Genomic DNA, 23,965 nt, shown 5'->3' with positions numbered 1-23,965 from the left:
CAACAATAAAGTAAAACTAATCACAGAATCAAGCCACGTTTTGGATTCCGAATGTTCAAATGTTGACTTCGGATGGGACTGGCAGACTGACAATGTTTCGGGATCATCAGTGAAACACGAACAAGCTCCCATCTGCTTGCGGCTACTACTGTTGGCGGTTCTGTCGCTTCCTTGCGATGGCATTGTCGAAGATGGCGGTGTCCAGCGGTATCCGCTCGCCCATCCAGATGGCCCGCTCGAGATGGTTGCGCTTCTCCACCTCCATCTCGTCGACGCCCGCAGCGTGCTCCTCGGCCGTCATGACTGTGTTCGGGTGGATCAGTGCCGAGAGGGGACCCCGCCAGACAGCCAGCCAGGCCACGAAGGCGCCGAATTGCGCCGGCGTGAACAAGTTCACCTCAAACATGGCGACGGGGTGCGGGCCTAGGGGGCGGTCCCAGAGGGTATAGATACGGAGTTCGGGGACTTTTACCATAGATGATTAGATTATAGATAGGACCGCGAAGGGGGGAGAGATGATAAAAAGAGAATAGCAGACATACATTCGCGACGAATACGCTCCCATAGCTGGTGGGCGTACTCGGTTTGGTCTTTGTTGGTCTGGTAGTAGTAAATGTGTACGTCACTAACATGGCAGTTGTCAGATGAGCTGGGCCACGACCTGTTGGTACACAATGGGACGAAGTGTGAAGACGACTCACAAGCCGCCTCGCCGCCCGTTATCCAACGGCTCTACGAAGTGGTCATAGGCTTCGCTGCGGCCCTCACGCGGAGGGTTCGTGTAACTCTTGCCGTCCTCGTTCCTCTCGTCGGGCAGGCGAGGGGCATTGGCATAGCCCGTCAAAGGGCTGGGGTACGTGGGGATCAAAGACATGGTTCGCGTCTTGTCGGGCGCAGACAGAAAGAGAAGCAAGTGCTTGGAGCGACGGGCGAGTCGCTAATAACCAACACGACTGTGGGGTAATCGGCTTTCGGGGCTTCAATTGCGTGATAGTCAGGGCCCTGATTTGTCATCTCCAACCTGTATTGTCTAATTGTCAACTGCTCCAAGCACTAGGACTTCTACCACAACTCCCGGATGTGGGCGGTCGTCGGGCACGCATCACACCCGATGGGACCGCCCCGACGCCGGTACTCACGCCCGTGTGCCTCTTTCTCTTTGCAGCACCAAATGGCCGGTGGGATCCAGTTCAATCCAAAGTGCGAGCCAGCGTTCAACCCATGATTGTCCGACCGTGGCAGCAGCCCAGTGGGCAAACTGTACGAGACACCATGAATGGCGCTTACGTTGTTGTTGTTGTTGTCGTCGTTCAGCTTTGCTGCGCATCCCGTCTAAGTATTGGGGCTGAGCAGACAGTAAGCAGTGGTGGTCTTGGGGACCTGGGACTTGGGACTTTGGGGGGGGGCTTGATCTCCACCAACCATAGAAAACCATCCCATCTCCAACTCCGGCGTTTCCTTGCTCATTCCAATCTATCTTCACAATATATATCTTTTTCCCCTCCTACTTCTTCTTCAATCGGTAATTCTTCTGGTAGACACCCGATCAAATCAACCATGCTGTCTTTTTGCGTGGCAGCAACCCGCCTCGCCGCAATACGGCGTCGCAGGCCCGCGTCTACTACGAGGACAACAAGTCGTGGCAAGAGTTCTCCCCGCCCGGGTCCGAGTATTTCGTACGGCACAGCATCCCGCCGGGCTCTTTCTTTAACCCTCCTTTGCATCTCCATCTCTTCCAGACCGAACGATTCCGCTGCGTTTCCGGGACGGGGGTGTGGTACCAGCCGACGCACCCGGATCCTTCCAAGCAGAAAGTCGTCATGCGCGGGGGCGATCCTCACATCACACTGCAGGCCGGTCTGTTCCACCGCTTTGAGAACGCCAGCAAGGACCAAGATCTGGTCGTGGATATCGGCCTCGACCCGGAGTCCCAGGACGCCGAGATGGAGCACCGCTTCTTCCGCAACTTCTTCGGCTACCTCGAGGACTGCCGCGTACAGAAGACGGAACCCAGCCTGTTTCAGCTCGAGCTGTTCCTCTGGACCGTTGATGGCCCGCTCGCCATCCCGGTTCCCGGCATCCCCAACGGAATGAACTGGTGGATCAGCCGCGGGTTCATGGTGGTCCTGGGCAAGTGGATCGGGGAGTCACTGTTGGGCTATCGGGCGTCCTATCCAGAATACTATGCAGGCCCCATGGGGAAACGAGTCGATTGAGTTAGCCGTTGCAGACTTGGTTGCGAAATTAAATAAACTCGAGGGCAAAAGCGTATGGTGGTTATAATTGGACTGAGGGGTCTTTGCTATCGCCAACCACAAAGTAAGGGGTTCAGCAATGGTCTAGAGCTAGCCTGCCAGCCGTGTTACCTACCACATGATCAGAGTGGTTGTACTGAGTAACTAGATGAAATTCTCAGCCTCGTATCGAGAGCAAGCTGGAGACGGCCTGGAACCTGCCAGCTTCACCGGTCATTGTACCTTGCTATTCAGACTCCATACCTAATTAACCTAGTCCGCCTAGTGGGTGGGTGTCTTCATCTAGCTCACAGCGAATCTCGTCCTAGACCCGAGACCCTGGTCCGGCTAGATGATGCCAAAAATAGACGATGACCATTGGGCACATGCGCTGTAATTTGCCCTCTTAATTTCCATGTCAGCTGAATCCGCCTAAACTTCTTTCATGGCACACGGCTCCTTACTTAGAAACTTGATTCATATCTCCAAAGCACTACTCACAAATCCTAGTCCTCGTCGACCTGTTCGGGATTGCGACTGAGTCGGCTATATCACGACCATCGCGAACACAATGGCTCAGCTGATGGAGATGATGCGCGTCACTCTGTTCGGGTCGCGGAATGACGCTGCAAGCGGCAAAGGGACGTCTTTCGATCCATCGCACCACATCCCGTCGCTGGCGGGGAAGATCGTCATGGTCACCGGCGCCGCGGGGGATCTCGGCAGGACCACCGCCGTGCAGCTCGCCCAGTACGGAAAGCCTGCCCGGCTCTACATAGCGGATCTTCCTCGCGGCCCAGACGAGAAGGAGGAAATCCTCCGCCGTGTTGCTCGGGAAGCGTACGGGACAGAAGGAGAAGAAGAAGCGACATCTGGGCCGAACCCGGCGTCTGGGCGTGGTATGAGTGGCGAAAACAACAATGATGACGTGGCGACGCGTACGGAGTTTAGGTTCCTGGATTTGGACCTCAGCTCGCTCGAGACGGTGCGAGCATGCGCGGCCGAATTTCTGGCCCGCGAGGAGCGGCTGGATATTCTGGTCCTCAACGCCGGGATTATTCGCGTCGCCCCGGGGACCACGCGCGAAGGCTACGAGTCGCACTTTGGCATCAACTATTTAGGCCATGCGCTCCTGGCCCGACTGTTGGTGCCAGTCTTGGCCCGAACCGCCGAGCAGCTTCAGCCTGACGCGCGCGTTGTGGTGGTGTCGAGCGAGGGGCACGCCATGGCACCAAAAGGTGGCATCCAGTTCGACAAGCTCAAGACGTCATGTGCCGAGATGGTAGGTAGATTCATATCCCCCCACTCCCCACTGCATCGATTATAAAGGCTGTTGATCACGAGTTGTCCCCCCCCGGATCTGCTTAGACGTTTGCATGCTGACAGTGTAAACTACGCACGAAAATTCAGTCATACACCCAGCGGTACGGCCAAAGTAAACTAGCCCTCATCGACCTCGCGAAGCAGCTCGCACGTCGTTATCCCCAATTGAAAGTGGCGGCCGTCCACCCAGGCAGGGTCCTCACTGGCATGGCCGATTCCCTCAGCAAGGAGAGCCTGTTGGTGCGGCTCACGGCTCCGATCGCGCCCCTCGTCTGTGTGCCCGTTACTACGGGCGTCAAAAACCACCTGTGGGCGGCCACAAGCCCGGATGTGGTAAGTGGTAAGTACTATGAGCCCGTGGGGATCCCGGACAAAGAGTCGGCGGTAGCCAAGGATGACAACCTCTCGGATCAGCTCTGGGAGTGGACGGAGAAGCAGCTGGGTAACTGAAGAAGTCTTTCCAAGAAAAAATCGATGAACAGAGATCAGTGGCACTTACATAGTTCAATACAGCATTGTTGGTTGGATTCTCAACAATGAGCTATAGTGCAATCTGAACTGTGAGTGAGGTTATACGTAAGATTGCCTCTTATCTAACGTTTAAGGACACTCTACGATACACATACAGTTTTGTGAATTGCTGTTCTCTAAATTATGATAGACGTCTTTTACTATATACAATAGATTATGCCCACCTGTAGCAATGTCTATATAGACGTGATACTCGCATGTTTAAGCTGAGTTTGCTGGTAAGACGCACCCCTTTCCAATCGGTTCGGTCCCATATACTTGACCTCTGGTCAATATCCTCTCCAATTGTAAGGATGACTTCCTGGGCGTTAGGCTCATACCTTGACATTGAACCGGAAAGCAAAAGAAAGAATGACTTCCTGGGCACACTACAGCGATTATTGGAGGGTTTACTTCCGCGTGTCTTGCCACCCCTTTCCTGTCTCAAGTTTTGCCTTGCTTCGCTAATGGCGCATAATGGGTTAATTCTATCTGCATTCAAAATGGATATTGTGCGGAGTTTTGAGGATGTGGAATTCTGCCATCACTCAGAGATAGGTAAGACTGCATTGGTTCAATATAGGTCACTATATCTTATCGTATGTCTTTTACTCAGTGAAGGCATCATCCGATTTCGATCGATATGGACGGTTATACAAGATCAATAATTCCAAAGCGCGCAAATACACACCCATGATTGCGACAGGATATTTGATCAGGAATGCATGATGGCTGTTGCCAAGTTTCAATGATGTCCGGCAAGACATCACAATCTTCTCGAGCAGCATCGGAGCAGGGAATGGATTAGGCAAGTGTATCCGGATGCGCGGCTGAATTGGAGGCAGCAACGCAACACCACTGAAGGAAATCTTGCCGAGGCCATTACTCCTGCAGTAGCAGTCAGTCATTCCTGCATACCGCGGACTTGGGTCAACTCTCTACATAAAAGAAGAAGGATAAGGTCGCAGGCTGCTTTCCGGAGACCCGAAAGGGCCAGCCATTCTTTCCCGTCGCATGAACTTTCTTGATTGGTGTTGGTGTTTCTCCCCTTTTTCCAAGGGCGTCGTCATCCGCGGTTCTGTTGGTGGTTTGGTATACTAGTACTCTAGGAAGCTCTCTTCATTGTTGATATCCAAAATACCGCCGCTAGTTAAGCCGAGACGCGGCAAGTGGAGGTAATGATGTATCTGGGGGAGTATTGGAGGCTGGCTAGCCTTGCCAGGATTCCTTTAATGACTTTCTCCAAGGGAGGTTGCCAGTCAATGAGGGGGCACTATGGAGTTTGGCGCGTCACTCGTCAATTAATCGAAGTGTAGCATACACCAACACATCGTACGTACAATCAGGTACCACCTGCCTTCCACATCACATCCCCATCCGTGCCCTGGAGATACGGTGATGTATCCCGCGCGTGAAGATCTAATCTCGGACGTAGTCATCTCCAACACTACAACCTGGTCTTGCGGAGAAATGTGATTTGTGATGCCCAGACCTATAAGGTGGTTCCAGCCCTCTTTCGATCAGGTTATCCATCCAACTTATTGTGTGCTGTGCCGTACGTGCCGTACCGGCGTTACACCGCAGATCAGACATGCCGAGCCTATAGAGATGTCTACTGCACGAGCCGTCAAGAGGAAAGACAAAACTAGCTCTTTCACACCGAGCGAGATGTTCCTGCGGGTATTAGCTCTTCCGCTCACTGCGAAAAAGGGGTGTACTGGGCAAGATCCCCATCACAAGGGAAGCATTCCCATTCGCCTATAGGACGTCTACTATGAGTATAAAAGCAATAGCAATAAAGTTCATACCGCTGTCACTGCGTCTAGGCTAGATAACCCGACCCCTTACGTGCAGTGTAGTAGAGCCGAAATGGTTGCCCGTCTATGCTTACTACTAAGATCGTACCTATATTCGCAAGTTGTGGGCAGGCAGGAAGCGAGCTGATTGGCCCGCGGTCTCGGCCTTACGAGGGCATCGGTAGAAGGCCAGACGAGGAAGAGGCGGTGGGTTACACTAACGATAAGAGAGCCGCTTGGCTGAAAGATGGAGAAGCAAACATCTCGGATGGACGGAGCAAACAGATGCAAAGCTTGAGACGAAGTCGTTCGCATAACCACTGATACCTCGCTGAGATGGAAGTGGGCTTCTGAGGTAAATCTTATGTAAGGCCCCGGTCGGGGACCATCGACATGCAGTAACATGGCCTCATCCACCTGTGGTCAAGGCAACTAACGACGAAGTGGTCCTGAGCTGCTTCTGAACCACGACGTCAAGTCTATTTTGCAATGCCACAATGACGTTCGAGTCCTGGGCAGCGTAGAATAACAAGCTTGACTAAATCTCTCGTTGAGCCTTGCATCTGCAGCGTGAGTGGTATCAAAACCAAGGCCAAAGTAGGTCAAGATCCACCCATGGGTCGAGGTACGAAACGTCTAAAGCTTGGAATGATTTGGCAACGAGGCAACATTTCAGGACGACGCAAAAGACATGTATGCAGTATGGGTGTTGGCCAGGCCATGGCATCAGAAAAGTAGCCGAAAAGTCGACGAGACACCAATCATGGTGACCTGTAGATAAGTATGCACGCTCTAGACCAATAGACAGGCCCACTCATTGGTCGAATATCGCATCGAGATCGTGCTGTATGGAGGTTCTTTGCATCTGTACACGATTCATGTGCGCGCGCAGTGGGTATGCATAATCCGTGATCCGCGCCCGCCACCTGCTGTGCGGAATCTCGCCGGAGAATAAAGAGGAACGAGACTATCGACGCCAACACTTACCACTCTGAGTCCCGCACACCTGCAGTCGAACGGGGACCAGATGGCCCTCCCATCTCCACCCTTTACCGTGGCAAGTGGGCTCGAGCGTGGTCTAGAAGTCATCGTATGCGGGAGAGGGCATGTGCAGGCTGGCAGAATAGCGAGATGACTTCAAGCGTGTTCTTTCCGAGGCCAATGGCCATAACAAGGACCGAAGACTAGACTACCAGCCATGGTTGCACTAGTGCTCTTGGCTGTGAATATGACAAAAAGAGGACAAGTAGAGTTATTACCAGGGCCGTTGTGCCATACCTGTAAGCCGTGAGGGGGCCATGAAAGTACACATCAAGTGGGGATATTATTGCCAGACATTGAATACCACTGGATACCCTGTGTTGTTGGTCAATAGGTAGTCACAGTTCATCACATAAGTGATGCAGGTCGTTTACTGACAGAGTGAGCATGAAGGGGGAAGGGGAGAAGATCGAAGAGGTGCTGGCGGCGCGTCGCCTGCATTGGAAAGATCAGTTAGCCGCCAGTTCCGACATAGCGGTAGGCTGGCAGGTCTTTAGGCTAGGCGTGTCTGGGCCATAATCTCAGGCTGAGGGACCATCATATTTTTTGATGCTTTTTTGCCACCCAATGTCTACCCCTGGTCAAGGGTCCAAGATTTTGTTGATGGAGAATCTTATCTGGCAGCAGCGAGCGAGGATCAAACCCTTCAGGGTCCAGACATGGCAAGGAGGAGAACTTACTGCTAGGCTGCATGATACGCTTGAGACTCATCTCAAGACCCTGCGTTGAACCAAGCCGAGTCGCAACATCCGAGAATCGAGAGTCGAGGGAAGGGCAACGGATTTTGCATTCGACAGTCGTGGGAAAGTGGTTTGGTTCGATGATAGGCGATGAGCTGATGAGACATGTGAAAAGCACGTTACTGCGCCTCGCCCCTGGAATCTTTGGTCCAGCGACTTACCAGTGACCAGACCTGCTGGCGATGAATGTGAGGCACAAAGGGAGCCCAAGATGAAGGATCGAGTGGTGGTGTAGATTCAGATTAGTAAAGGATAGCTTTCGTGGATCCGACAGCGGCAAGAGTTCGTCATCCCCATGACCCCATTGCCAGTTCGCTCAGCCTCGGGTTGCGGGATGGGATTGTTGGGAAGGGAATACGAATTCGAGCTGAGTCACTGGGGCCCATCGAAGGCCTACGCCGATGGCGAGTCCTCCCGGACGGCCGCGGAAGGCCGGGGCACCATCTGATTATCAGATCTTGGCGAATCACCATGTACCTACCGAGATTGGGTTCGTGTTCCGGGTTGATGAAGATGGGAATCCAGCATGGCAGAAGGCGTCTCGAAGGGGTCATGTGCCCTGACGAATACCGAATATTCGGAGCGGTACTTCCCGGGACAGAATTGAGAAGGACGGTGAGAAGTCGGGCCTTTGCAGTTGCTCTTACAGTTAGCTATGCAAAAGTCGGGCGTTGCTTGCGTTTCCTGGTGTCGTTGTTGGTGCCTCGAAGCTAGGAAGCTGTCATTCCCAGGGTACATGTAGTACTTTGTGTGCCTAGAGGCGGCAGCGGCCGAGGAGGGCACCTGCCACATGGGCGGGAGATGTACTGCAGGGGGCGGCGCACTTTAGAGGGTCAGGGCCCAGGAAGGGAATTACTACTACAGTAGGCAAGCCAGAGGCAAGCCAGCAGCAGTTACCAACCACTAGGTCACAATAGCGGCATAGGGGCATTGCATCACAGCGAACTCCAGTCCCGTTTAAGGTAGAGGAGTGACTTTGGGTGTACAGTACACGTATTCGGGTGTTGCAGGGTCACGTTACGGAAGGGATTTTAGAGGGGTCGTCGATTCCTGGAGGCTCCTGGAGGCTCCTGGAGGAAGATTGTCCGCAGGAGATCGCAGGAGTCCGGGGAAAGCAGGGCGCATACGGAGTGTGGTAAGCGCATGGGGAGAAAACGAGAAGTGTTTCCGACCAGCGAAAAAATGCTGGGGGAGTTGGGTGCGACGAAGCGGTAGATATGTGTTGCAGACCAAATGTAAACATCAGGTCAGAAGTGGTACGATGAGCTGATTACAATCCGGATTGGCGATGCTCTGATTGGCTGTGTCGCACCGGGAGCGACAGGCCGCGGGACTCGGGACAGGCAAGTGGAGGCAGGCTACAGCTTTTCCCTCTCCCCTCGAGCGAAGCCTGCCACTATTCTTTCGTCCGTCGGCCGCGAACGGCCCAAAGCCCTTCGCGGCTGCTGTGCGGTGCAAGACGGTATCCGGATGGCAATGGCAATGCAATATCAGCATCCCCGAGTGAGCAAGTTTTCAATGGTGAAATGCCCTCTTTTGACCCCAGCGTGGACATTCCCATTGTGGACACCGGGTGCAATGCAAAATGCAAATGTCCGTCTGACTTCGCAAAAGACCGGCTACTCGTGATTGCTTGCTCTGGCTCTGGCTGTGGCTGCAGAGGATGCAAGCGCATGACTCTTCCGCGACGGCGGGAGGGAGAGAGACTATTATCGATAGTGCTGTTTTGCAGTCTGGTTACTGGGTTTTGGGGGAAATACCAACCCGAAATCTGACAGGATTCTTTTTATTTTTGACGATCTGGCAATCTGGAACCTCGCTTTTGGGAAACCCTTGAAAACCCCATGCCGCCCGCGTATGTAGATCCCATCCTCAGCAGCGGAAAATCTTGATTGCCATGACCCCCCTTGCCCCCAAAAGCAGAGCAGCATCAGTATGTACATATGTATGTATGTGATAGATGAGAGCAGGGGGAGGGGGTCGAGAAGTGGTCGAGAACGCATAGCGACGCTACCTTGGGTGTGAATGATTGCCACACCCCCCGACCCGACTGTAACTGCAAACGCGACGGACTAGCCAGGGTCTCGCCGGCGTTGCTGCAAGGCTGAGTCGAGCTTGACGCAGAGCTTAAGCGCATGCCGACGGCGGCCAACGGACTCACGACTCTGCGGCCAATAAAGCCCTAGAAGAGACGCTTGGAAGCCCTGCAGGCGGCCCCGCTTCTCATACGATTTTCCCACCCTCAGCCTTGCGAATGGGCTGATTTGCACCCCCACTTTGCCAGACAAGCCTAAAGTTCTGGACCCTCCTTTTCGTTCTTTGTGCTTGTCCGCCCAACAGCGAGCGATTCGCATATTCGACCAGCCAAGGCAAGTCAGTTCTTGTCCGTCAGTCCCCCTTCCAACCAGCCAGCCTGTTCACGACCTGGAGGGGCAAGGGTTTCGACGACGGGGAAAAGTCAGGCCACTCTCCGCCAAGCTCACGTGTCTTTGACGCCTGTGTTTTTATTCACTGTCCCGCTCTACCGATCTACCTCGCCTGCATGTCCCTCGCCCGCCAATTGCGGCCGGCGGTCTTGCTCGAGCCAAGTACCGGGTGCGCCCTGATCAAGATATTGTGCATCCCCTTGGGCATTATTTCCCCGGCCCTCCCACGTAATAAAAGATGTACATGCCTCTGGGCAGTACATACTCTGGGAAAGGAGCGAAGGGCCAGCAAACACCACCATGGCCCAGCAAAGCCCCACACCCGGTAACACGTACCGACCGTACCCTGCAGCCTGACCTGGATGCTGGAGGAAGGAGGAATTACGCGACAAGTACTGCTGGTACTGTACTGTACGCTCGGCCACGTACAGGCTTCCCACAATCTGGCCGCCCGAAACCGTTGCATTTTCGTAGCGCCTGAAAGTCAGACCATTTGCCCAGAAGCCCTTTCAGCATGTGGCAGCTTTCTCGGGGCCGGTCTCCGCTTGTACCGCTGCCGTTGTTGAGCACGCCTCGACTGGGGGACCGGCCGTCGTTACCACTCGACTGAACTCGTTGCTCGCTCTCTGTGCGTGTGTGACTGCGCTTGGCCATCTGTCTCGCTCTGACTCTCATCTTGGCGCCTTCTGCTTAATCCACCGCATACACACCCTGATTCCTCGTGCTCCACTATCCCATGCCCGCGGCTTATTATTAGATTGCCATATCGCCGCCCTCCATCTCATGTTCGTTTCGTTGTTTCTATCATCAAGCTACCAACAACTGTTACAAGTATCAACTACTTCCTTCCACTTGCATACCTTTCGGTTTACTATTCTAGACCGTCCTATCGACAACCACCCAACCATACCACAACCACATCATCGTCACAGCGCCACCGCACCATCGCATCACCAACCACATAACAGCATCAACCGAGTCCCGAGATAGTCCCGCCCAACAACCAGCCAAGCGCAGACTATACCGATACAGTGTGTTTTGTTGGACTCGATCTCGTCACTTGCCTCGCGCCTATCCAACCTCGCCATTCTGATTTCTCCGTCTCGCGACTTGATACTCCACTCGCCCGGAGTACCTATCATCTAGAGGTAGAGAACAGATTGTACGTAGCATCCGAGCTACATTAAATTTCCAATCCCGTCGTCATGGACAGTGAAGTTCTACAGAACATTGACCTGTTCCCGGCGGCCAACAGCAAGGTAATTTCGGAGCCCCTGCTGACTGAGTACAAGTGTACTCATTTCTGGTCCATCTTGGTCGACGAACGAGGCTAACTGGGTATGTCGACAGTCGTTCATTGACAACTCCTCAAACTGTCTCCGCCAACTGTCATCGATATCGTTCTGGGATAACTTCGACAACAACCTGCCCCAGCAACAGAACATCAGCCACCCCTTATCACCCCCGTCACAGAGCCCAAGACTAGAAACGGTTCATTAAGCCCGCCCCTCGCGAAGCACGAGGTTCTATCCAAGTCTTCCCGAATCTCCAAGTCTGGCTCCAAGGGTCAACACTTGAAGAAGTCATTAAAGCGCAAGCAAGACTACTCCGCCCTCGACTGCACAGACTACTGGCTCCGCTTCGATAGCGACGACGAGAGCCTCGACAAGTCAGAATTCGATACCCAGAACCGCAGGTGAGCCTCTAAACCACTCCTCTTTGACTCTGCATAGTATGTAGCTAGTCAATTAAGCTGAATGCCTTACTGAACTGTAGCTCAGACCCTTCGACTTCATCCACCCGTCAGCAAGGTCATCGCGGGTCACGTCATTCGACAGCGTGAAGCCTGATTTCCCGTCAATGATCGACGACCTAGTCGATTCTGATAGCGCGCTCGATCACGCACTTTCGTCTGAGGAGGAAGCTTTTGCCATGGCTCTGGATGATGACTACACGCGGAGGGGCGACGAGACGCCCCTCGACGTCATCCCCGAGAGGCTCTACTCGACCCCACTGAGCTGGGAACCCCCGCAACCCGGTCTGCGCATGGAGTCATCATATAACAGCCCCGTCTTCAACGACCCCGAGCGCCAAAGACTACTTGCCATCGCCATGGGAACGGGCCTGCCCCCGATCAACACCACCACCCGAACCGGCGCGCCCGTCGACTACTTCAACTTTGAGAAGCAGCGAAGCCCCAGCACTACATCGGAGACAGCCAGCGACCCGCCCCCAGAGATGAAGCGGAGGACATCGTCAGTGGCAAGGCCGATGCGCTCTGGCCAGACTACACCTGCCGATATTGGCGATCGCAAGGACAAGCCCAGGAACAGCGATCGGGCAGCCCACAACGACATTGAGCGCAAGTACCGCACAAACCTGAAGGACAGGATTGCCGATCTGCGCGAGGCCATCCCGTCTCTTCGATCGATACCCGAAGATGACGATGATTCCCCAGTTCCCGCGTCCAAGGCCCCCAAGGTCAGCAAGGTCAGTTCACCTCCAAGTAACCCCTCGCCTTCGTCGGTTGCTCATACTAATATGCGACAATAGGGTACGATTTTGACCAAAGCTACCGAATACATCCACCAACTGGAGCGTCGGAATCGCAACATGGCTCACAAGAACGACGAGCTCACGCGACGTCTGCAAGCTTTCGAGCAACTTCTGGGTGCTGGCCACCCCACTCCCAGCTGGCAGCCCCAGGGTTACGGCGCCTCGGTATTCCAACCGAGGGGATACCCGCAATGAAGATGACGACTTACGACCACTTTTTAATCTCAGCCACAACACAAACACACATACACATACCAACAACCACACCTCTCTACTCCCTACGGAGGATATACGATACAGGGATTGCTTTCTGGCGCATCACGGGAGGCCGGGTTACATGGTTGGGGGCTTTCAAAAAAGAGAGAACGGGAATGCTACCAGGACGTTTTGAGCCTTGGAGGGAGCAACCGGGGGAGTGCACATCATGGCACATGTCAGCAATTTTATGACGGGATAAAACTGATGCGCGCGCATTTCGCAGCATATATACACTGGGCGTCACTGATTTTCAGCATGCATGATACCCCGAGCCGCGATGCCCCCATTGGCATCTAGCCTTGGGGAGCAATGGTCATTTCATGCTTCCATATATACACCTTTTAGAGGGATTTGTTCATGTATTAGCCGCATCAGCGCACGCTTTTTAGCGATTGAGCCCGTCATGGTTTCATGGCGCACACAGCATTTAAAGATACCACAATTTTAATATCTTCGCAAAACATTACCCTTCTGTTCTCTCTCCCATCTGTGATCGACTACTCAAATCTCTCCCCCGGGAAACCGGGGTTTGGCAGAACCGTGTACAGGGTATTATCCATCCCGTTTTTACATGTTCAATGAGTTCTAGGCAGCCAAATGGAGACCTAAGAAAAGGCGGGGGAGCATGGAGGTGCTCCCCGTGAGCTTTGACTTGGACGGCTCGGTTAATACGAAGGGTCCTGCTTGGCGACACATGGCACAGGCATATCAAGCCCTTCCAGTCTACCAAAAGCATATGTTTGATATTTACCGAAAACGGCAGAGAGCGAGAGGCTGCGCACAGACTACTACATACGACGAAGCGGGACGTTTGCGTGACGACGTTCGCGAACAGGTGACAGGAAACGGGGAAGGACACCATCTCCGTCTGATCGAGCCGGTCCGTGCAACAAGTCGAGAAAAGCCAGCCAGCCACGTTCTACACGCCTCCCAACGGTTATCAGTTGGCAGTTCATTCGTGCAGCACACCTCCTTCGTCATCATTTTCGGCCGGCAGACCTTTTTCTATCTGCCGCCGCCCATTGGCTGAACGCATCCCAGGAGCGCACGTTGTCGCGGGACAGACTACCACCCCCCGCAGTTGTCGATGGAGATCCCGTATGCACATATCTACACCAGCAATCAGCCGGCATGTGGATGGAGAACTCTCAGATCCTATACAAGTGGAATGGGCGATATTGCTTCACACCACGAGAAGAACTGCTGAATAGCGCGAAGGAAGAAAAAAAGGGCAGGAATGACTCTGCCCTTAAATACCATGGAGAGCCAGCTTCCTGTCCAGGAGTCGGCGATACGAAAAGAAAGCCCTGGCAGCTGGTGTTCCCCGCGCTTGGTATATCCAACTTATCCTCCGCTGCGAGTGCTTCGTTTGAACAATGAGATTCATTCACGTCGTTGTCAGTGAGCCGGGGCAGCCACCAATTGTTGCTTCCGAGTCGCGAGCCTCTCTGCTCTTGGGCGTGTTCGGGGGGCTCATGGCGCTAGCGACGGTCTTCATCTTTTTGAGGTTCTATACGCGCTATGTCGTCTTGAACCGTTTGGGTTACGATGACTGGCTAGCCCTCCTGGCGCTTGTACGTAATGTCTCCCGCCTCCTCTTCTCTGCGGTTTTCTTGATTCGATGCGCATATCCAATGACTGAGTGCTGGCTGACATATGTTCCCTAAATCAGACGTTCGTTTTTGCTACTGGCATCACGCAATGTCTGAGTAAGTCGGTCGGCTCCGTCCGCCGAATGACAGATCGCCACATACTGATCTAGAGATTCCCGCAGTGACACAGCATGGATTAGGGCGCCACGTGGACACGCTGTCCCAGCCCGACGAACTCCAAACCTACACCCAGTATCTCTGGTTCTCGGTGCTATGGTACAACACGGCCGTCATGGCGACCAAGTTGGCGCTACTGGCGCAGTACTACCGCGTGCTGCCTATCCGGAGCGTGCGCCGGGCCTGTGTCGCGCTTCAGGTCGCCATCGGCCTCTGGGGCCTCTCGCAAGTCATGCTGAGCATATTCACATGTTTTCCAATCCAGGCGTACTGGGATAAGAACTTGGCTCTGGGCGACCCTGCGGCGCAGGCCAACGCGGAACCAACGGCTATCAGATGCATTCCCTCCCTTCCGCTGGCCTACCAGAACGCTGCCGGTAACATCGCCACCTACATCGCCGTGTTGATCCTGCCGCTGCCCGCGCTCGGCAGTCTGCGATTGCCGCTCGCGCAGAAGTGCCTGTTGATTGGTATATTCTGTCTGGGGTTCTTGTATGTTCGTCCCGTCCATGTCCGCGTCCTGATTGTGGTGAGGGGTTGTGGATTGGCTGACTTACCCCTTTCCATATGTAGTACATGCGCCGTGGCGGCCATTCGCGTCATGTACTTTCGCGAATATATTGATTCGACCTGGGAACATACTGACCTATCCATCTTGTCGCTGACGGAGCTCTGCTCCGGCACAGTCTGCCTCTGTCTCCCGACGCTGCGGCCGCTGGTCGCGCGATGGCTCCCCGCGTCGCTCACGAGCACCGCTGCATCCATTGCGTCTAATACCAACAAGGCCGGCGGTAACCGATCCACAACGAATCGGTCGCCCGTCGATAACAATGGCAACGACGGCGGTGATTTCGAGAAAGCTGCAACGAAGGGTCCTAAGCGACCCCCGCCATGTGCCCATGCAGGCACCTCTTATTACAACAGCAACACAGTTACTTCTACTTCTCCTTCGTCGTCGCGCAGGCCATCGGCCTCGCTACGGCGCTCCTCGGCCAGCGGCTCCGATTCGGATTTCATTTACGGTCTTGAGACGGCGCGGAAGGCTGTGCCGGAGTCGACCCCGTCGCCCTCTCCCCCACCCCTGTGCATGTCCATTATTCGGCCATCTAATTTGGGTGGCTGTAGCATTAGCGATAGTCGGCGGTCATCAACGGCCGAAACCAGCTCCGTGGTCCGGTTCGCCGCCATGCCTTCTTCGCCTCTTTCCTCGGCGTCAACCACCTCATCGGCACAACAGTGGCGGCGTCAATACCACCACCAACAGCAGCAGCAACAAAGACAAGGCAGCTATTATGTCCACCGGAGCTACGTCAACAACAACAATCACGGCGACAATCACGTTCGGGGCCAGGGCAGTAGCAACTGGCTGTTGGAGTCGCGCGTCAGTACTGAGATTGGCACAAGTAGCAGTCCGGTGCCCTCGGAGGAGCGCAGGGCTCTAGGGTCCGCGGCGATTCGGGTTAAGCGCATGGTTACGAGAAGAGAGTCTATGGTGGCGGGGTGGTGAGGACTTGGATGCCTCGGGTCTTCTTGGCCTCAGGGGTAAACGGGATGTGTGTGTGTGTGTGTGCCGCGGAAGGGGTTTGTGAATGGTGTGCAAGAGCTTATAAGTACAAAGGCAGCTAGCTCTATCTTGTCAATTCGAGCGCCAGCCAGATTGTGTTTCGGTTGTTGCTAAATGGCCAAGGCTTCAAGCCAGAAACAATGGGTTCATTCCTCGGATATCCTTGATTCTTCAGATTCAGATTATACTGCATTCTACACTGAAAGACCTATATATACATACCTCGCCATTCCCCTCTCTACATAGATTGGTGCACTGGAAGACTTGTCGCTGAACATTCTCTTGATGATAGCATAGATCAGACCTTACTAAAAAGAAGAACAGAACATAGCGCTGTACAGCCTTTCAATACCATGGCGACCTCTACATTCCATTTATTCAACAATTTACCACCTGAGATACGACATCTAATCGTGAGTATCCAAAATCCACCATGTTCTACAATTCCCCCGTCGTACATCATAAAGCAAGATCAATGTGCTTCTGTGTCATGACGACTGATATCCTGTCTTGTAGTGGGCAGAAGCTCTGGAGGGAACAGAATGCCTTCATGTTTTCCACGGATGCCCTCGGCGCGCGGGAGTTCATGAATTCGAGCACGTGTATTGCCAGACCGGATCAGACCAGAAAGTGCCATCTCAAATCAGGCTCAGCCCAGAACTGAACCTGCGCCTTGTTAATCAAGAAGCACGGGAGGTTGTGGGACGTCGCCACGAGAACTTACGACCATTTGTACTGAATCCCTCGACTACTGGCCGTCGAACGGTGTTGGTGAACCCGGTAAAAGACATGTTTTACCTCACCATGGCGAAGACGTATAATAATTTCTCTCGGCGGACAGGCCTCTTCCGAAAGAATCGCCGAATCGTTGCTGGTCTTCGGAATCTCGCCTTGCCTGTCTTGGACATTAGCCAAGTTCCGGACCAGACTACACTGCGCCTCTTCAACCCATCACTGCGACCCCATGACAGCCCTTGGCTTGCATCAGACTTTAGGAACCGGCTTATCCCCTTTATGACCAACCTCCAAACGCTCTATCTCGTGGTCAACCGCCTATTTCGTGTCCCCTTTGGCGTTACCGGCCGCAGGATCGCTCGACGTCCCACCGACGTTCTGGCTGCGGAGCTGGTGGCCTCCCGTACCCAGTTACGGGATCTGGTCGAGTCACAAACCCGCGACGCTTACGGCTTCAGCGACTATGACGCCTTCATCGCTAATTGGCAGTGGCCCGTTGTGGTCCACAGAGAAAAGGCACCATTACCGGCAATGATGCCTTCCGGCAGCAGCTATTTTCCCTCAGGAGGAGTTGGGGAAGAAGTCGAGCTGCCTTTCAAGGAATACGACCCGCATCTGCAAACGATTCTCAGCGAGGTGCGCCGCGTCCTCGCTCACACTCACCCGGCCGCACCAGGTAGCAAAGACACAGCCATCGACGTCAGACTGGTGGTCGACTTGGACTCCAACGCTAACGGGAAGGACCCATTCATGAAGCTGGCCGAGGACGGTACCATGACTGACCGGGGCTACGACCGGCACTTTTGCGTCCGAGGTTCGGCTTCGGACTGGTACGCTGACACCTCAGGCCACGATCCCCGGACGGCGCAAGGCTTCGAGGACGACGAAGAGGCCGAGAAGAGCGACAGTGATCCCGATTTCGACGTCGGCGATCTCAACCTGAATAACTTGAGTGATGGGTCGGGCTCGGACTCAGATTACGTCCCGCTGGGGAAGAAGGCAAAGAAGACAAAGCAGAAGGCCAAGGCTGAGGTCGTCGCCAAATAGAGGCCCGAGGAGGATAGTGACGACAGCTTCATACCTGGCGATGATTCGGAGGATGACGTACCTTCGGATTGAAGGGGGCTTGACCATACCACACGTGGACCTGTGCTCTTGATATTGTTGGATATATCGTATGCAAAATGGGGATACACAACATGTTGACTGAGCAAGGTGCGGACATTGGTATGAGAAATATAGCTTGGATGAAGTACAATTTGGATAAATCATGTTGATTCTCCCTTACCTCAAGGTTGGTTCTCGACAGGAAGCAAATATCATGACCAATTGAATCAACAAGGCTATCATAAGACGCGAGTTCTCGTGAGATACCGGCAAGTTTATAATAAACGTAGTGCAATGCAATGATTTCATGAGTTCTACCAGCTATCTATGATATGATGCCTCCAGTGTATGCTCAGTTCCATGGAAAAAGACATTCCACCGGTGCGACCGCAGATCTACCTGGTGATAGTCCAGTGACCGGCTTCAAGTCCCATGGCCTTTCTCTTCTTCCATGCTCTTGCCCATAACTTGGCCATTTTAGTCCTTGCCCCCTCCCCCTGATGACGTCGACGAACAAGCTTGGGCGGCGGTTCAGATAGCCACCCTTCTTCCTCGTTGGTACAGTGGTCGCACATAGCCTGGCATTCGTGCTTGACGAGCTACAGGCCCTCTCAGTAACTACACTGCTCGAGGTCCTTGAGCCTCCAAGGGCTGTGAAGTTGTTAGAGTCCTCGGCGCAAAGCTCAATGGGCAGCGACGACATCGATCCGAGCAAAGAAAAAGAATAAGACAAAATGCTGCAATGGGAATCATATATGTCGGATCTGATCCATTCCACTCTGCCTCTTGATATCTCATTTGTATCTGCCAAGCCAGAATAGGCCTGTCCCCTACCGTTAGATGGCCGTTGAGGAGGTCACGTGAGTCATGACGATGGAGGGAGCTCAGCTGAAAGTCAAAATTGCCGTGAGGGGCTGGCGATTGAGGCCAATATTACTCCTCTGATTGATATTGGTATTTGTTTGGTAGTGTGTTGTTCTATTATTCGACTCAAATTTCGCCTCGCCAAAATGTTGAACACCGAGGCCAAGAACTGGTATCGAGATGACTACATGATTTCGACTGAGCCACTGCTCATTCAGGTAGACGAAGTCAATGCCGTACTCAGCTCGGATTTGATGTGGTGGGCACAAGGTCTACCTAGAGATCAGATGAAGAAGGCCCTGCACAACTCGCTTTGCTTCGGTCTATACGCCCTTCCGCAATCGACCGCGGAAATTGCAGGTGGGTTTCTAGAATTTCCCGGGGCTTTCATTTATCTCTCTTCTTCCAGCACCCGTTTCTGAATTTGATGAGCACACCCTTCCAGCTGATTGGCATTGGTTAACTAAATCAACTGTAGGCCATGGCAGTCCAAAACAAGTAGGCCTCCTGCGAGTCATCACGGACGATGTGACGTTCGCGTACTTGACCGATGTTTACGTTTTGCCAGAACATCAGGGTAAGGGGAATGGCCGTTGGATGCTCGAATGCCTCAACGAGGTCATTAAAGGCTGGGAAAATCTGCGACGATTCATGTTCCTGACCAGTGATGCGATGGAGATGTATCGCAAGACGCTTGGTGCCAAGAATTGGGAAGAGTGCGGAATGAAGGATATCGTAATCGGACTAGTAGAAGGGCCGGCAGCGCAGCATCCAAGTCATTAAATCGTCGTTAAGCAATCGACAGACCAAAGAGCGACTCGTTCAGCTTTTGGACCCCGTCTTTCCGTATGCCCCTCCCGCCAATTTCCTCAGCTCAAGTGCGCGCTTATAAGGAGGCGCGGTGGGTGGCTGCACAGGGTCAAGTGATACGTGGCCAGGGGGCAGTCGGTAGGAAGCGTCGGAGTCGAAGGCAGATAGATCACCGCAGGCGATAAAGGGCGCAATCCATCTCACATCATCTTTCTCCGGCGCGCGTAAATCTTCAAACTCCACCTCCATGACTCCATCGACATCGGTACTACGCGGGGACTCTGGGCAACCATCCCACGCGCCGGTTTGCGGGTTCTGGAGAATCGTCGGGGCCCGAATTGGGAGCGCAACTCGCCTCTCTTCCATCATGTCGGTTAAGCGGTATCCCACACCGAGCGGCTCCTCCAGACTAGCGGAAAACCCGTTTGGGGGCTGGAAGTTCAGGCAGACGATGAAGGCTTCGACACTGCTAGCACGCGAGGAGCGAGGCTTGGCGACGTGAACTTCTTCGAAAAAGAGCTTGAGTTGGGCATAAAGCACATCGACATTCTTGCCTCGGAAAATCTTGGCCACGAACTTGCCGCCTGACTTCAAAACGCAGAGGGCCAGGTTCAGGGCGGCGAACAGCAGTTGCGACTGCACGTAGATGTCCAGATCATGCAAACCCGTAACATCGGGGGCGCCATCGCTGATGACCAGGTCAACAGGGTGGGCTGCTTTCTGGTCCTTTGATGTCGCATCGTAGTCCGGATCCAAGGCATGCAATAAGAGGGGAACAGTGGCTGGGTGGGTGATATCAGCCCGCAGTGTGATGATACCTGGGAGGGGGCTTATAGGCTGCAAGTCGATGGAAACGATCTTGACGTCCTTCCTTGGTTCCAATGCGTCCCCAGAGGCGTCTACCTCGACGACGTGCTCCTCAGGGGCCTCCTTTACCGGGCCAAAGACTCCGAGCATCTGCTGGCGAAACTTGGCCTCGCGGTTTTGCCATGCTGCACGACCGAACTTCTCCCCCTTGATGAGCACACGTGAGAGTACCTGTGACCAGCTGCCAGGCGCAGCGCACAAATCTACGACCCGGGTGACATCGGCGAAGAGGTCGAATTCTAGGGGGTTGAATTAGCTATCCAAATTTCCTCATTGTCTGATGGCGGGGTTCTACGTCGGGAACGGACGGACCTTCATCCAACTGCAGTAACTTGAAAGCACTCCTTGCACGCCAGCCCTGCTCCTTGGCCAAGCGGTAGTAAGCATCGCGTTTATCTTTGGAAGATTTGCCCATTGTGGTTCCGGATCATTGACTTCTTTCCTTCCTGCAAATACCGAATGAGGTCTATATCCTACCCTTTTCTTTGCATGTTGGTTGTTGGCGTTGGCGGGGTCTACGCTGGAGATTTCCAATTCTTTTTTTTAAGGTATGGTCAGTGCTAGGATAGTGATGCTTGCTGGGTGGGTTTAGCGGCCAATGTCGGTGCCAAAAGTGGCCGATCTTTTCAAAAAATTTAGAGACTTCAAAAAAGTTCCAGTTCAGCAAAGCTTCAGCTTGTTCCGTCCATTGGAGCCCCGCCATCTCGCCAACATCTGCGCAATTCCCAGCTTCACCATGGTCGACTACAAGAAGCGGAAGTTGAACCTCGCGGCGGCGGCGGCTGGCCAATCGTCTTCCAAGAAACAGAAGACCCAAGCCAAACCCAAATCGCAAAAGCCCGTCAAGAGGGCCAACCGCTTGTTCGCCGCCGACTCGCTCAAATGGAAGGAAGCCGACCTGCCCGACATGTTCGGCGACGCCGAAGGATTCTTCGGACTCGAAGAGATTGACGACGTCGAAGTCATCAAGAGGCCAGATAACTCGGTCGAATTCAGGGCGCCGGCTGCGGATGACGAGGGCGAACCGACCGAAGAGAATAGCGAAGGAGACGACGACGAGTTCGAAGGCTTCGGCGATGACCCAGTGGAAGATAAGAAAATCGAGATCCAAGGAAAGGCCGTGGAAGTGACAGTTCCTGCTGAAGCCCCTACCGAAAATACCAAGGAGCCCGCCAAGAAGGAAAAGAAAGAGAAGAAGACCAAGGCCGAGAAGAAGAAGGAAAAGAAGGAACAACAAGCAGCAAAGAAAGCCGAGAAGTCGGAAGCGGATCCCCAACTAGTGGCCAACGCCTTCAAAACCCTGGATGACATGGAGGTCGCTGAAGATGAAGTTGACGTTTCGGCCTGGGTTCGCTTGGATTTGTCCCCAGAGCTGGTGTCGGGTCTTGCCAAGCTCAAATTTAGCAAGCCGACCAAGATCCAAAAGGCCGCGATACCGCCTATCCTGGCCGGCCACGATGTTATCGGAAAAGCCTCTACCGGTTCCGGAAAGACATTGGCCTTCGGTATCCCCATCGTCGAGCGGTGGCTAGAAACACAGGGGGCCGAAGAAGCATCCGAGCCCGAATCCAAGGACCCCATTGCTCTCATACTTTCACCCACCAGAGAGTTGGCCCACCAACTCACAGAACATATCAAAAACCTTTGCAGCGGGATGCCTAGATCACCCTTTATCTGTTCGGTTACCGGAGGCCTCTCCGTCCACAAGCAGCAGCGCCAGTTGGCCAAGGCTGACATTGTCATCGGTACACCAGGTCGCTTATGGGAAGTCTTGAGCTCGAGCTCCGAGCTTATGAACAAGTTTAAGAAAATCAAGTTCCTTGTCGTAGACGAAGCTGATCGCCTACTCGCGGAGGGCTCCTTCAAGGAGGCCGAGGAGATCCTTAATGGTCTTGATCGCTATACTACCAACGAAGACGAAGAGGCACGGAAGCCTTCTCCACGTCAGACCCTGGTATTTTCGGCCACCTTCCACAAAGGTCTGCAGCAGAAGCTTGCTGGCAAGGGCAAATATGGTTTGATGAACCAGGAAGATTCGATGGAGTATCTTCTGAAGAAGCTCAACTTCCAGGAAGACAACCCGAAGTATATCGATATGAACCCTGTTCAGCAAATGGCCGAAGGCCTCAAGGAGGGTCTTGTTGAGTGCGGAGCGTTGGAGAAGGTAGTACCCCACGATTCACATCTATAAGTCACCACTAACAGCCACCCAGGATTTATACCTCTACATGCTCTTGATGCTATACCCTAATGCTCGTACATTGGTATTCACCAACTCCATAGGTTCCGCACGTCGCATAACCCCGATGCTTCAATTATTGAATCTTCCCAGCAATCCGTTACATTCGCAGATGGCTCAGAAGGCTCGGCTCAGGTACGCTTTTCGAGCTTCATCCCTCTCGCTATAAAGTCGCCTCTTTCTTGAGACATGAAATTTTTGAAAGAGCGTTCACTAACATCAAGACATGAGTAGATCAGTGGAACGCTTTACGGGCGCCGCCGAGGGTCAAGCGTCTATACTGGTGGCCACTGACGTAGCTGCCCGTGGGCTGGATATCCCAGGAGTGGAAATGGTTATCCACTACCACGTGCCGCGTGCAGCTGATGGGTATGTCCATAGATCGGGACGAACAGCCCGTGCCCAGAAGACGGGTGTCAGTATTCTGCTTTGTGCGCCTGAAGAAGTCATTTCTACACGACGTCTGATTGCCAAAGTCCACGCCGAGGGCAAAGGAACAGGAGCGGGCAAGAACTTCTTCGTTCAGACCCTAGATGTAGACAGGAAGCTTGCGAGCCGTCTCAAGCCGCGTGTGACGTTGGCGAAAAAGATCGCCGATGCTTCCCAGGCCAAGGAGAAGGGGAGCAAAGAAGACGACTGGATGCGCAAGGCCGCCGAGGAATTGGGCGTGGAGTATGACAGCGACGAGCTGGAGAAGGCAGGCAAGTGGGGAGGCCGAGGCAGCGTGAGGAAGGAGAAGGCAAAGGAGGCCAGAAGTCTCACCAAAGGCGAGATGGGCGCTATGAAGGCGGAGTTGAAAGAGCTTCTGTCCCAGCGGATCAATACCGGCGTTAGCACAAAGTATATCGCCACGGGCCTGGTGGACATGGATGAGTTGTTGAAGGGCGCAAAGGGCGATTTCCTGGGTAAAGTTGATGGCCTGGATATTCAGAACTTGTAACAAGTCATGTCTACTTAGAGACTCGTGTTCTACACTTCGATTCTTCTTTTATCTGATACCCAGGCAACAGCAACTCGATAGAATAAGTAATAACATAACAAATGTACAACATTGCGGTACGTCAATTCCAAGCACAAATCTCGACTGGCTCTTGTGGGATTTGAAGTGACGAGCTTCGCCTGTCAT

General features: G+C 53.6%; 9 protein-coding genes across 9 annotated transcripts; 7 read left to right on the top strand and 2 right to left on the bottom strand.

Moving 5' to 3' along the window:
- Positions 1–145: 145 nt before the first annotated feature.
- On the bottom strand, positions 146–874 carry PG998_005083 (DOPA 4-5-dioxygenase; the record flags this gene model as incomplete). The annotated part of the gene is made up of 3 exons (XM_066871901.1): positions 146–465; positions 543–625; positions 702–874. 3 exons carry the CDS (start codon positions 872–874, stop codon positions 146–148), a joined length of 576 nt encoding a protein of 191 aa, XP_066731998.1.
- A 398-nt stretch (positions 875–1,272) lies between these two features.
- Positions 1,273–2,216, top strand: PG998_005082 (uncharacterized protein; the record flags this gene model as incomplete). Its single annotated transcript, XM_066871900.1, has 2 exons — positions 1,273–1,356; positions 1,539–2,216. The coding sequence occupies 2 exons, from the start codon at positions 1,273–1,275 to the stop codon at positions 2,214–2,216; spliced, it is 762 nt and encodes a 253-aa protein (XP_066731997.1).
- Positions 2,217–2,805: 589 nt separating this feature from the next.
- Positions 2,806–4,007, top strand: PG998_005081 (NAD(P)-binding domain protein; the record flags this gene model as incomplete). Its single annotated transcript, XM_066871899.1, has 2 exons — positions 2,806–3,516; positions 3,645–4,007. The coding sequence occupies 2 exons, from the start codon at positions 2,806–2,808 to the stop codon at positions 4,005–4,007; spliced, it is 1,074 nt and encodes a 357-aa protein (XP_066731996.1).
- A 7,129-nt stretch (positions 4,008–11,136) lies between these two features.
- Positions 11,137–12,821, top strand: PG998_005080 (transcription factor sre2; the record flags this gene model as incomplete). The annotated part of the gene is made up of 5 exons (XM_066871898.1): positions 11,137–11,329; positions 11,421–11,561; positions 11,624–11,766; positions 11,852–12,560; positions 12,624–12,821. Exons 1-5 carry the CDS (start codon positions 11,276–11,278, stop codon positions 12,819–12,821), a joined length of 1,245 nt encoding a protein of 414 aa, XP_066731995.1. The 5' UTR covers positions 11,137–11,275.
- A 1,439-nt stretch (positions 12,822–14,260) lies between these two features.
- PG998_005079 (Satratoxin biosynthesis SC1 cluster protein 4) lies at positions 14,261–16,160 on the top strand (the record flags this gene model as incomplete). The annotated part of the gene is made up of 3 exons (XM_066871897.1): positions 14,261–14,458; positions 14,557–14,593; positions 14,659–16,160. The coding sequence occupies 3 exons, from the start codon at positions 14,261–14,263 to the stop codon at positions 16,158–16,160; spliced, it is 1,737 nt and encodes a 578-aa protein (XP_066731994.1).
- An 861-nt stretch (positions 16,161–17,021) lies between these two features.
- PG998_005078 (uncharacterized protein) lies at positions 17,022–17,999 on the top strand (the record flags this gene model as incomplete). Its single annotated transcript, XM_066871896.1, has 1 exon — positions 17,022–17,999. The coding sequence occupies one exon, from the start codon at positions 17,022–17,024 to the stop codon at positions 17,997–17,999; it is 978 nt and encodes a 325-aa protein (XP_066731993.1).
- A 1,070-nt stretch (positions 18,000–19,069) lies between these two features.
- PG998_005077 (gnat family n- protein) lies at positions 19,070–19,706 on the top strand (the record flags this gene model as incomplete). Its single annotated transcript, XM_066871895.1, has 2 exons — positions 19,070–19,283; positions 19,402–19,706. The coding sequence occupies 2 exons, from the start codon at positions 19,070–19,072 to the stop codon at positions 19,704–19,706; spliced, it is 519 nt and encodes a 172-aa protein (XP_066731992.1).
- Positions 19,707–19,745: 39 nt separating this feature from the next.
- On the bottom strand, positions 19,746–21,015 carry PG998_005076 (tRNA (cytosine(34)-C(5))-methyltransferase; the record flags this gene model as incomplete). Its single annotated transcript, XM_066871894.1, has 2 exons — positions 19,746–20,839; positions 20,913–21,015. The coding sequence occupies 2 exons, from the start codon at positions 21,013–21,015 to the stop codon at positions 19,746–19,748; spliced, it is 1,197 nt and encodes a 398-aa protein (XP_066731991.1).
- Positions 21,016–21,336: 321 nt separating this feature from the next.
- Positions 21,337–23,779, top strand: PG998_005075 (ATP-dependent RNA helicase; the record flags this gene model as incomplete). The annotated part of the gene is made up of 3 exons (XM_066871893.1): positions 21,337–22,767; positions 22,814–22,974; positions 23,074–23,779. The coding sequence occupies 3 exons, from the start codon at positions 21,337–21,339 to the stop codon at positions 23,777–23,779; spliced, it is 2,298 nt and encodes a 765-aa protein (XP_066731990.1).
- Positions 23,780–23,965: the final 186 nt, after the last annotated feature.

The sequence above is a fragment of the Apiospora kogelbergensis genome (genome assembly GCF_038363985.1).
Source record: "Apiospora kogelbergensis strain CBS 113332 chromosome Unknown utg000003l_segment0_segment0, whole genome shotgun sequence".
NCBI lineage: Eukaryota > Fungi > Ascomycota > Sordariomycetes > Amphisphaeriales > Apiosporaceae > Apiospora > Apiospora kogelbergensis.
Note: the sequence above shows the minus strand (reverse complement) of the source record. Positions and strands in the feature narration are given on the sequence as shown.